Genomic DNA, 13,093 nt, shown 5'->3' with positions numbered 1-13,093 from the left:
TGTCATTGTTTCTGCAGTCCAACTGGTTGTCTCCTAGGACATATTCTAATTCGGTTTCATTGTTTCCCCCCTCTCAGTATGAAAACAGATGGCCTTACACACCCATAAACTCACCCACACCTTCTCTCCTGTGCATCTACTGAAAAGATGTACCGCCCAGACATGCTAGAACCTTCAGGCTCTGACAATGTGTTTATGAGTGTGGGGATCACTCTGCTGTACAAACATATCAAGATAGTTACAGAGTTATTGAGTACAACCAATGGTCACACAGCCACTGTGGACTTGTAGACACTTTCACTTTCGTCACCTTTGTGTGATTCATCTTCTCCTGCAGCAGCGCTGAGAGATCAGCATCCTGTGGATGATTATTATCTCCTGTGACCATTTTTTATGTCATCCACCAGCATCACTGCCTTTTTTTTTACATCCTGGGAGACATCCAACTATCTGCTGTGTTATTGCTTTATCTGTCAACATTATGACGTTAATCTTGTCATAGGCTGCTGTTTTTTTAAGGTTGAGCAGCCTTCCAGGACAGAGGTCATCTTCCTGCATCTGTTCAACAGCACCTGCATGTAGGAGAGCTCATAACTGATCTCCCTTTATCCCATGAACTTATAACCCCTCATACAGTATATCTTATCTTTTTTTTAAATGTATCACTGCTTGTGAATCATTACATTTCCTTTAAACGTGTGACTAAAAGATGGCTAATATCATACAAGACAGTTGCAAAAAGGACATTTGCATCTGCAAATGCAATAAAACCTCCAAGAACTGCAGGACCCTTCCTCCTGTAGAGCTCTCACTGACAAACAGAGTGACTACACCATCATGTTGTCTCGTTTAAATCTAAATGTTCAGCCGTACAACCTCACCACAATGACAATAACACTAAGGATGTTTAACACAGAACTGATGAGCTCCTGTTGCAGCATCACTGTCTGCTTTGTTTAACGGTGAAATCGTGTTAATTTATTTCTCGCATATGGCATTTGGGGAAATGTTGATGGAGACGTGTTCAACAGGAAAAGACTGCTGCATTAACAGGAGTGAATAGTTCAGCAGTTTGATTTGATTTGATTCAATCTGATATACTCAGTTGTCTCCACTGAGACCCAGCAATGTGTTCATGATGATAAAAAAAATGTTACATTTAAACCAAATGCTAAAGATTCCACTAAAAGTGGAGTCTGTAGAAATAAAGGATAAAGTTTATTATAGTTATTTTTTAACAACTTGAAGCCTTGAAATTGATCTTTTTATCTTGACTCAAGGCAGCGGTGGTAACTCCTACACTACTTCTTATCTCAAGAACTCAAGAGTTTAAACGAATAAAAATGCTGTACTGTACATCTATACTGTAATACCTGAAATTTACTGCATGTGGTATATATGGAAAATTCCACTTTGTGAAGGGGAGAGGCCTCTCAGCAGTATACAGTGTAATCACTCACACTTACAGTATACAAATCAGTGCTTATCTTGCCTCCAACAGAACCATCCTGCAGTAAGTTTAAGGCTTTTGTCAGGTCATGGTAAATTACTGTAAGTGCTTCTCTGCAAGCGAACCAAACAATAGGTCATGAGTCATAAAGTCAGTGTTTGATCCAATGAAATATGGCTACTGTTCAACTGCAAATATCAAGAAAGCATTGTTTATACTGTGCTGGCGAAATGTTTACGTAGAGTGCACTAATGAAGCTTTTAGCGAGCCAATGACGTTCTCTTTATCATTGATAACACGCCATTCTTTTCTCTACCTGCCTCTCTGTCCGTCTCCCCTTCTCCCCTCTTCTCTCCCCCCTGCTCTCCCTCTCTATATCTTCAGGTGATTAACAGAGCACCATCCTCGCCAATCAGCTGTTGCCCTGTCGCTCACTTAGCCAATCATGACTTAGTGGCAAATTCAAAACCTCTGTCTCTCAGATCCACACTAGCATCCGTCCTCCACCCCAGGTACCGCCGGATCCATGCCAGCTCTAGCACTCCCCTCTCCCGCTTTCCAGCCTTCTCCACCACCACCAGGTCTAGACCCCAAGGGACATCTCATTTCATCAGCCTCGCCTCCTGCACTTTTCCCCCTACTGATGAGGACTTCACGTCCTTTGACGCCAAAGCACATTCTAATTTGTTGTATTGCAATAAATCCACTCTCGTCCAGTCACCTGAGTCCCTCCTGACTGAATTTAATATTACGTATATTATATAATATTATATATTGCTCATTCATATTGTTATATTGTTCATGCTAGGCCACTAGGCGGCGTGATCATTTACTGGAGCAGCGTCTGAATCAATCCTCCCAGCCTTTCTGTTTAAATTGCAGAAAGATGATGTCATATATTTCTGGAGTCCATCCATGGTATAACACCCAAATAGTTTTTTTTTATTATTTTCTTTGGTCCACTCTCTTTTCCGTCTTCCGTTGATGTGCTTTTCCTCGGCCTGCTCCTGGGTTGGTCCCAGGGGAAGTTCCTGTGGCGGAAACGTGCAAAAAAATTGTGAGCCACCTTTCAACGGTCCAAAAAAAAAAAAAAACAAGACACCAGAGTATCAAGCAGACATGCACAGAAATACACTGCCAAGACAGTGCTTAACCTGCCTGAAACCAAATGTAAACACACGCCCCCACAAGGGAATCAATATGTTGGATTAAAGCCAGGGATGAGCCTGCCAACAGTACAAAGTCCGTCCTTATCAGCTGGCACATTTTATTAAGACATCCAGCTGACCATAAAAACCTGTGAAGTGGATGTTATCTGGGCCAAATTTCAGATTCACACACAAGTTATTGTTGTGGCTGTAAATTTGGTTTTACAGTTGTATGTATGATCAATATGTTTTTCCAAACTCCGTTCAACCCTAATGAACAATTGAGCTGTTCCACTGTGCCAAATCTGTAATCTCCTTGGTGATCTCACCGCTGGGATGTGTAAAACATGAATCTCTGAAGCGGGAGGAAGTCTATAACGTATAGGGTCTGTTGTCATGACATCACAGACCCCCAACCAAGCTTTTCAAAAACGTTTTTGTATTGGATTGTAAAGGTGGTGGTGAGGGGGGGAGGGACACAGGGAAGGGGTTTACAATGGTTAAAAAAATAGAGGCAGGAGATGCAGCTGACAATTGAGGAGAACTAATCCCCCCCACCCACCCACCACCCAATAAAACCCTGTTATGAGCTGAGTCTGCCAGTCTCGAGACCACCTGGGTGAGAATGAGTATCAAAGAAAATGGATAAACTTGGTCACCATATTTAAGCTGTATATTTTGTATTTTATATTGATATTCTTATTTTTAATGTCCAACCTGTAACCTCATATCTGTCCACATAAACCTGACCAAGTAGGAATTCATGTTCTGAAGTCATGCCAGAATCAGTGGTGTGGCTGGGTGCTCAAATCTACTACTGTTCCTCTGACACACAGAATAAGAGGAAATCCTATAATGGCTGTTGCAAAAATAAACTGTTTCACCTTATAACTCACTAATTAGATTCCCAATGTGGAAGTCAGATAAGCCAAAAAACCATTAAAGCAACATTAGATCTCATAATGATTCTATTCCTGTGAGTGACCACATCAAACATTACACCTCGGAAAAAATAGACATATGTGACGCAGGGGAAGCAGGAAATTAGTGGAATGCCATCATTCACCTGTCCTCTAACAATATCTGGAGTTATTTTGCAGCATTGGTGTTGTGAAGAAAAGCGATTCATCATTAAGATGCTATTTATATTAACACAACAAGCAATTAAATGTAAACAACAGGTTTACAAATGATGTGCAGGAGGAGGAAAAAACTTATTATATTAACCAAATCAGAGAAAGATCTTAGAAGGTGATGACCTCATGTTTTCCTGTTAAGGAGTGGCTGCAAAAATATTCCTGTCTGGGCATGGTATATGGCCTGCTATGCTAATCTGCCATCAATTAGAAATAGGTGCTTGCTAGTTAGCAGTATGACCAGCAGGTGTTAAAATAAATTACAACTGCGTGAAATTAAAATGTAGTTTCTGATCGTTTAAATTGTACATGTCTGTATTGTTTGTGTGCTGAATTTGTAGCCTGCACTGCAACATGTTATTCTGGTGGAACCCACAAAGAGAAGAGCGAGGAGATAACAGGCTAATTTGGGCCAGGCCTCTTTTTATTTTGTGATGTTTTGTGTTTGGTTACATAACTGACAGTCCGGTCTGTGTGTCAGCTCCACTGAGCACTGATCCAAACTTGCTGCAGTCTCATGATTGTGATTTACCCCCTTTAATGCTACTGTCTGCTGGGGTTGAATAGAAGCCTTTGAAGGAAGCTGTTCAGCAGTGATGATTTCAAAGTGTGCAAAGTCGGGTGTTTCCACGTCCTCCGTAAAACACATGGAGAAGACTCTGAGCCCTGACAGATCATTTAATCGTCCATTATTTTTGGTCTCTTTTGTTTCTTTCTGCTTTCACACGCTTGAAGAGAAATTCCTCTCCTTGTCAGTGTGAGGTCACTGTGACCGACCTCTCTCTTTTATTTCTGAAAAAAACAACAAAAGATTTGCTCAGAAACAAACATGTTTCGTTGAAAATTTCAGAATAATCACGATAATGGGTGAAGCATCGATGTAGAAAAACGTGTCATATTTGTTTTACTTTTAAGAATGCTTTCCCTTTAGGAAGCAAAAATACCTTGTGACCAAACTGTAATTAGATAAGTTTGAGCAATTAGTAAAATGAGTGCCTAACTGTCACAGGCGGTTTCACGGGTCACTGGATTTCTGTGCTGTCCATGTTCCTCAACTTTTAACCCTTAAGTCTTTTTGTTCACCATCAGCCCACAGCGTTCCCTACAAACACTCAGAGCACTATGTAGGAGAAGCAATGTGGCAAGATTTGACAAATAGGTTTTCTTAGAGGTGTTAAAATGTAAAATACCGACAGCAAAATGGTGCCAATAATCCCGTGCCTCCGTGCTGAGCTTTCTGAGTCTAACAGACAGCAAATTTGTACCACATCGTCCACATATATTGAAATATTAATTGTGAAATTCCCATTCATTTCAGTGTAATTCCAAGACTTGCTGAAGAAGAACCCTCTGCCTGCCTGGTTGGGATTTTGTGGCGTAATCTCGGCGTAATGTCCCACCTTTGACTCCAAAAAAAAAAACAAAAAAAAAAACGATGTGATAGTCAAACCCACCCTGACCTTCACCTCCCTCTGACATTTTACTTTCCACTTTCCCAAAACAGCCCATGTTCCATTAGCAGGAAATTGTAAAGGTTTTCTGAACAAGGCGCACATAAATCACTCACACCGAGCTTTACGCCGTGTTTATCTTATGTGTCTATTTAAGCATTTTCCACATTCCTGTACTGGAGCAGTCCGAGCATCTCACGATTCAGACTGATGTGACCCTGCGATCATGCAGGGGTATGTTTTAAAGGAGATATAAGCAGATGTAAAAATGTGTCTGTGAGAAGATGCAGAGGTATTTAATGAACTGAGTGCAATCTCTTACTGAAATGTAACACTTGATGACAGGCCACACCCAAGAGGTGCTGATGTTTCTGTCCATTATTGATGACCACAAAATGATGGACATAAAGGGTTAATAGCAGGTCAGCCCATACGTTAATAGTTCTTCATTTGGCACTTGTGCTAATACGATGATTAATCAGATTAACTTCTATCCTAATGCACATTGTAAGCAGTGTGCTCACATGTGATGAGCACTGTGGAGGTCTGACCAGAGGTCAGGGTTTCATGACAGGATGCGGTTGTTTGTGTTTACATCCCTGTGGGGCTAGATTCTAATAACTTTTCAACACCATACTGTTGCCATACATATGTGTCCAACCACCTGTCAATCCACCCAGAAAGGTTACAGAGATGGAGCTCAACTGCAGGTGACAACACAACCAGGTGACATTTTCCATCTGGAACCTTATCCTGACTCTTTGACATTGGTGCATTATGTTCAGCTGCTGAGTGTGTTGGCAGCACATCCCTGTTTTTGTTTATCTTGGCAAAAACATTAATTTACTCCACAAATTTATCAGATGTGACTAATGGGGATTAATAAATCACTTAACAGTTCTTTAACCAGCCATCAAGGTTGTTTCTAGTCACTGTCACTGGGTCTCCTTTGTGCTGCAGAGCTGTCAGTTACCTCGTGTGGCAGGAAGCACACATGACTGAGTGTGTCTCATTTAATTGACTGACCGCCAGGCTTGACAGTATACATATCGTTTGTGCCTTTGCTGCTAGTGCATACCAACCCTTCACCACAATGTTCTTGTAGTACTGCTGTCACAACAGTATTTCTCAACACACCTGAATCCTTAGGCCCCACCTGTGCTGGAACTTTTTGAAAGACTCACAAATATATGTGTCATTTAAAATATACACTGGAACAAATCTAGGTTGAGAATTGACCTCAAAAAGGCTCCTCTGAGTTGTGCGTTTTATGTTAGATGTCTAACAATGACTCCAGTTTAAGTGTCAGAACAAACAGATTAGATGCAGAGAGTGCGTCAGTCCTCACTTATAATTTTGTGCCTTTAATTACCAGATGAAGGTTGTGCTAAATGTTGTCACGCACACTGAGTTACTGTATTCACTTAAAGCCACAAACACAGCCTAACTGTGAGATCAAGGAGCGATATGGAGGCTAAACAGTTCAATGACTTGGCCAACACTAGAGGAAGAATTAATTATCATCAATTCCAAAAATAAGTTTCCTTTTCCTATTTTGCTGCAGTATTAAATGTTTCCTGTTGGCTTCCACACATGCTTCTAAACATTGGATCTCACTGGGGAACTCAAACCTGCTCAGATGGTTCTTCAGAGAGACCATGCATGGATGTTACAGTCAGTGTGCTTTATTGAAGCAATCTAAACATTGAGGAGATGTTTTATTCTTAACATTGCAAATAATAGGATTTTACGTGTGTCTGGGTTTTTTTTCTGTTGAACTGTAGTGTGGAAGTCGCCTTAAATCTGCATTACTTTCTATTGGCCAGCAGGGGGCAACTTAACAGGTTGAGTAAAGAAGTGAAACTGTACTTTCACACTTAAATATTTTCACATTTCTTTCATCTTTTTGAGCAGATGCTGTCAAATTCACCTTGCTAACTAAGCTGGCTAGCATTAGCCTGTAACATCTGTAATGATAATAGTCTTTTAAGTTTTCAGACCCTTAGCTCCACAAACTGCACAAACTTCAATGCAATAATGGGAATAATCTGCAGTAAAAAGTGTTACGCTGGCAGAAATATATTACAGCTTAAATTGCCCATACATTAAATATTGTAAATATACATTTTATACCAGACCACATTGGGGGAATGCTGGAGCCAGGTCTGGAATAAAATATCCATCCTGCAAAAAAATATCTGCCGCAGTGCTGCAGCCGACATATTTCACTGTCGTCAGCTCCTAAAAAGCACATTTCTCACCCAAACATTCAAAACTTTGGGGTTTTTGCTGGTTCGTTTTTAACTAGTATTAAGTCTGATGGTTTTCTTCAACAACACACCACCTATGCTGCTGTGCACTGTGTGTGTGGGAAGGCGCTTCAACATGCCTCCACCGCACACATTAAAAGTAGAAAATTATTTTATTTTATTTTTTTGTTTAAATATCAGTGGTCTTTAGCTTTTTTTATGGAAGTCTATGTGGCAAATAACTTCCCATACCTTTTTTATACACATAATGCGGTCATGTTACTCATTAAAAACATGATATTGTGTCATTTTCCCAGCAACAGCACTGTGACTGATGTACAAATGATGACACAGTGAACCACAGAGCTTAGGCTAAAAACCTACTTTGCTACTCACAAGACTCTATGAAATATTAGTCATCATATAGTAGGAGATATCATCAAGCATTAGTTTTGCATTTGGCTCTGTCAATCACACATATGCCAAATGTGAGCTGAACTTGTAAGAGAACAATCTGGCACAGTTAATAATTAAAAGGTTGTGAATGTACGCACAAAGCACTTTCACTCATCTGCTTAAATAAGATCAATATCATGGATTAAACCACAATTTCATTATTACAGACTGTATACTTTAAAACCATATACTGTATATTAAGCCATCAGAAATGGATTTAATAGACTCGGGCTTCCCAGTGTCCTCACAAATATACCTAAAAGTCAGACTGGCTTCTGTTTGTCAGGGTCCAGGTGCAGCAGTCAGCTCAGTTCACAGAGTTGATGTTTCACTATGCACGTGCTCCACACTTTCTGTTCAACATCTAATAATTATAGAGTGAGCATCCCTTTTAGTTAATGCATCACTCTTTACTCGTCCCATTTGATTTTCACGATCTATGACATCTGTGCAAAATGTTTCCTACAGTTTTATTTCATTTTTCTGGTGTTATCTTGGTTTCAAAGTGTGCCTCAGAGCTGGCATGGGAGCTTTCATGGGTGGTCTTGTAAAAAAAGAAAAAAAAGAAAAGTGCTTTGTGTGTGGAGGGAAGGGTGAGACCTGAAATGATGTGAGTGATGTGTCGGAAGCGTCTGTCTTCTCTCCCATTCTACTTTATGTGTCAGTAAATTACATCATGACTAATACATTATGCAATGTATGACCATTTACAGATCAATTACACACATAAACAGGAAAATTCAACATAACATCAAATTTAGAATATTTTCTGACTAAAAATGTCTGTCATATCTAACGTTAAGTGCTTCCATGAGTGGAGAGTGTTTAGTTTTGATGCTGCTATTTAAAACTGCAGTTCTGTTACTCACAAAAGTACAAAGACCAGAAAGTGCAGCAAAGGGAGGCAGTGGGAGAGGGGCCGAGGACAGGGAGAGAAGCGAGGGAGGCTGAGGGAGCAGAAGGAGGGTGGGAGGGAGGGTAGGAGGGAGGGAGGGATGTGAGAGACCAGTCTTTTGGATTTCTCATTAATTCAGTGTGGCCTTTTTTTTTTAAGCCCGCCCACTGACCATTATCAGCCGGGGCCTTATATATGCAGCCTGTTGCTGTTGTTTGTGAGTGAACACACTTTCCAGAGGACCAGCTCAAACCTGCAGCCAGACAGCCTCCAACAGAGCAACCATGAGAGAGTTCAAGAGCAAGGAGTTCTGGAGGGCCGTTCTGGCCGAACTGGTCGGTATGACCCTCTTCATTTTTCTGAGCATCTCCACGGCCATCGGAAACAAGAACAACGCCAACCCAGACCAGGAGGTGAAGGTGTCTCTGGCTTTTGGACTGGCCATTGCCACACTGGCTCAGAGTTTAGGCCACATCAGTGGAGCTCACCTGAATCCTGCAGTCACCCTCGGGATGCTTGCCAGCTGCCAGATTAGCGTGTTCAAGGCCGTCATGTACATTGTGGCCCAGATGCTGGGCTCATCCCTGGCCTGTGGCATCGTGTATGGAGCTCGTCCAAACACCACTGATGCACTGGGGCTCAACTCTGTGAGTACAACTGTTTATGTTGCTGCCAGTATTGAAATGAGATTAAAAACATCCCACATTGATAACATATGTGACACAACAGCGAGCACAGGAACCTGGTGTGTGTTGATATTTGTTTTATTCTTGGAGTTTTTATTGAGTAAAAAAAAAATCTGCAAATAAAACCTGATGTGTGACTTTAGCTACTGAGACATTTATGCATACTAAAATTATTAAAGGCAACATGTAACTATCTGTGAGTGACACCAGCCAAGAGGACTGGTAGGAGCTGATAACTCCCCACAGGCTGCACCGCCACATGTTCTCTGGCTACTTTGCACAAATGAAAAATGAATAAGCAGCAATGTGGCTCTTTAGCCTCTCCTCTGCCAAATTGCTGTCATACTTCTAGGACAATGGCAGCAGTTGCCAAATAGGAAGTGGTTGTGTTGGAAAACTGACTGACAAACTGTTGTTGTTGTTTTGATCCCCCTCCGACTCTCACAGCTCAACGGTGTCACTCCCAGCCAAGGTGTCGGCATAGAGCTCCTGGCAACCTTCCAGCTGGTGTTGTGTGTTATTGCAGTCACTGATAAACGGCGGCGTGATGTCACCGGCTCTGCACCCTTGGCCATTGGCCTCTCAGTCTGCCTGGGACACTTAGCAGCTGTAAGTTGTACCATAAAATCCTCTTCAAAGCAACAACACCGACAACAAAAAATGTTTAGCAAAGTTATGCAAACAAGTATGAATTTCAGGAATGGATATTGTTTTGGTTAATACCAGAGTCTTATCACCACCAGACCATGTAGTTGAAGATATTCTCTCACGCCGTGTCTCTGTTGTTGCTTACAGATCAGCTACACAGGCTGTGGCATCAATCCTGCTCGCTCCTTTGGTCCAGCTTTGATCCTGAATGATTTTACAAACCACTGGGTAAGTCAGATGGAGAGGCACACAGGCACTTTACACATACCTCACATTTTTTCTGCATGCATACTACATGTCAAGCTTAAATAATTCAATAACTCCAGAACAGACAGATGACTCCACTACCCGTGAATCCTCCTGAGCCAGTTAATCAGTCATAGAATTCCCATTGTTTTAGAAGAGACATGAAGAAGCCTTTTGAACCTCTTTGTATCGCTCCTGATTGATCTGAGTTATCCATTGCAGGTGTACTGGGTGGGTCCAATGTGCGGAGGTGTAGCAGCTGCTCTCATATACGACTTCCTGCTGTCCCCTAAATTTGATGACTTCCCTGAGCGTATGAAGGTCCTTGTCAGTGGCCCCGTGGGCGACTATGATGTTAACGGAGGCAACGATGCCACAACTGTGGAGATGTCGTCAAAGTAGTGCCACGCCATGAGAAGCACTCATTGTATATGTCTATACTCCTGTAAGAAAAAAAAGAAAAATGTATTTTTGTTCTGTTTTGATGTACCAATGAGGATTTTTGGTCAACGGGTCACATAGAGTCTCTTTGTTGTTCACTCCTTTGTTTGACCCAGCACAACATTTTTATTCAGCTGCGCCTCACAGAGCAGTGTGTTGAGTCCCCCCCCCCGCCCCATATCAGTATTCTATGATGAGCCATTTTTTGTACAAATATTTCTATCTACCTGTATCACATCTTTTATCTGATATATATTATATTGTGTGTGCACTCTTGAAATGTCTCACTTTTTTAAGTAAAATAAAACACTTGATGTTGACAGATGACTCTCTTTTTATGTGATGTGTTTTAATGTTTCAGTCAATCACCAGGCATGATAATATATATCATATCATATCATATCATATCATATCATAATCATATAACATATATCATATCATATCATATATCATTTAACATATATCATATCATATCATGTCATGTCATGTCATGTCATGTCATGTCATGTCATGTCATGTCATGTCATATATCATTTTGTATCATGTCATAACATATCATATCATGTCATGTCATATATCATTTCGTATCATGTCATGTCATATCATATCATATCATATCATATCATATCATATCATATCATATCATATTTTATGATATATCATATCATAACATGTCATATCATATTACATAGCACATATATATCATATCATATCAATTCATACCATGTCATATATCATATCATATTATATAGCACATATATCATATCATATCACATCATCATATCACCATATTATCATATCATAACATATAGTTGTGATGATTAAAGATGATTGAGACATGAGACATCACATTTCAAATCTTTCTTTGGATGTAAATTTCATTCTGGTATCTGTATTCTGTATTCTATCCCTGCCTTCACTGCAGTGAATGCTGGAGTTGTTTGTCAGAAAACTCTGCAAACTGAACTTGGAACTGTATGTGTCTACACTCATTAAGGTTTCTAGGCCTCAGCTGGTGAAGGAAAAGGCCAGACTGTCACTTTTAAAAACTCAGAGTGACCCTCCAGGTACACAGAGACTCTGAAGGATGCAGACCCTGAACACTGAGACACTGCTATTGTATTAAAGTGATGAGTCCGAAGTAAACAAAAGCTACAGCTCAGAACAACAACACGATAACATCAGATCCAGAGACAGATATCAAGTGATTTAATTTGTCTTTTAACACAAGCTGCTGCAAATCAGAATTATTGTTTATTTAGATAATCATTAATCATGATTTAATTATTATTAATTATCTTATTGAAGGTGGTGGTATAAAGCACAGGTCTATGCTACAGCATGGCATTACCCTACATGCACAAATAATGTAAGTGTGTGACACTGTAACTGGATTCAGTGTAATTGTGTGTAGAGCCCTGGATCTTACACTAACTATCACCCTCTCATGGATCGCTCCTCTAACTTATGTAAACAGGTGAGGCAGTGGCAGGTTGCCAGTTTGGTGCCAGCTTTCCTCCAGCAGTCAAAAAACAGCTCATATGGGAGATTTCTCTGACTCACCCTTTCTCTCTGCAGCATATTCTTCATCTGTGCTGACATCAAGCTTCCTCTGCGGTAAAATGTGTGTGGTGTGTGTGGACGATGGGGAAAGGAAAAGTAGCCTTTTTACCAGCATGCATGATTTGATCAGAGCTGCTTCATCAATCCTGATCTTAGTTTTATATGAATCAGAAGACATTGTTTTTGATTAACCACTCACATGCTTCTTTATGACATTAAGGTAGATAAAGAATGGAAGTTTCTGTTGCTTTCAGTTGCAAAGGGACACACACACAGACGTTTGTTCATTCTATTATTCTGTCATCTTGTTTTTTAAGCTGTGTTCCTTCTGTGGCTAAACTAAGCTAAGCTAAAGTAAACTGAGGGACCAGCTGTGTAACAGGACGGTTTGTTCTCAGCATGTTGTGGATCAAAGAGAACCTTGCTTTTCCATGCAGTCACGTTCAAATAACCCTTCTACTATTTAGCCCACCAGAAAATGAATATCTGAACCAGTACATTACTACAACTAAAGGGAGTCTTACCCACATATTTTTCTGACTATTTTAACCCTTAATCACTTGTACAGTGGACAAGAGCTGGCAGATAATGACTATGCCTCTACATGCGAATGACTGATGGATGCTAGATAGCAGAAATTATCCATGTTCAGTCCACTTTTACTTATTACTGACACAAAAGAACTGTCATCGTCAAAGAAAAATCCACTTCCCTGTTCAATTTC

At 40.5% G+C, this 13,093-nt stretch overlaps 1 protein-coding gene across 1 annotated transcript; it reads left to right on the top strand.

The window, feature by feature from the left end:
* The first annotated feature begins 9,004 nt into the window (after positions 1 to 9,004).
* LOC114449374 (aquaporin-1-like) lies at positions 9,005 to 11,131 on the top strand. Its single transcript, XM_028426982.1, has 4 exons — positions 9,005 to 9,432; positions 9,919 to 10,080; positions 10,267 to 10,347; positions 10,588 to 11,131. Exons 1-4 carry the CDS (start codon positions 9,070 to 9,072, stop codon positions 10,765 to 10,767), a joined length of 786 nt encoding a protein of 261 aa, XP_028282783.1. The 5' UTR covers positions 9,005 to 9,069; the 3' UTR covers positions 10,768 to 11,131.
* The last annotated feature ends 1,962 nt before the right edge of the window (positions 11,132 to 13,093 follow it).

Source organism: Parambassis ranga, chromosome 17 (assembly GCF_900634625.1).
Source record: "Parambassis ranga chromosome 17, fParRan2.1, whole genome shotgun sequence".
Lineage (NCBI taxonomy): Eukaryota > Metazoa > Chordata > Actinopteri > Ambassidae > Parambassis > Parambassis ranga.
The sequence above is the reverse complement of the archived record's forward strand: the minus strand, read 5'-3'. Positions and strand labels throughout refer to the sequence as shown.

Bases quoted from the DNA above. Each gene is read 5' to 3' on its own strand.
- LOC114449374 (XM_028426982.1), top strand. From the start codon at position 9,070: ATGAGAGAGTTCAAGAGCAAGGAGTTCTGGAGGGCCGTTCTGGCCGAA. The intron at 10,081-10,266 runs GTAAGTTGTACC...TGTTGCTTACAG, and splicing joins GCCTGGGACACTTAGCAGCT to ATCAGCTACACAGGCTGTGG. The intron at 10,348-10,587 runs GTAAGTCAGATG...TATCCATTGCAG, and splicing joins ATGATTTTACAAACCACTGG to GTGTACTGGGTGGGTCCAAT.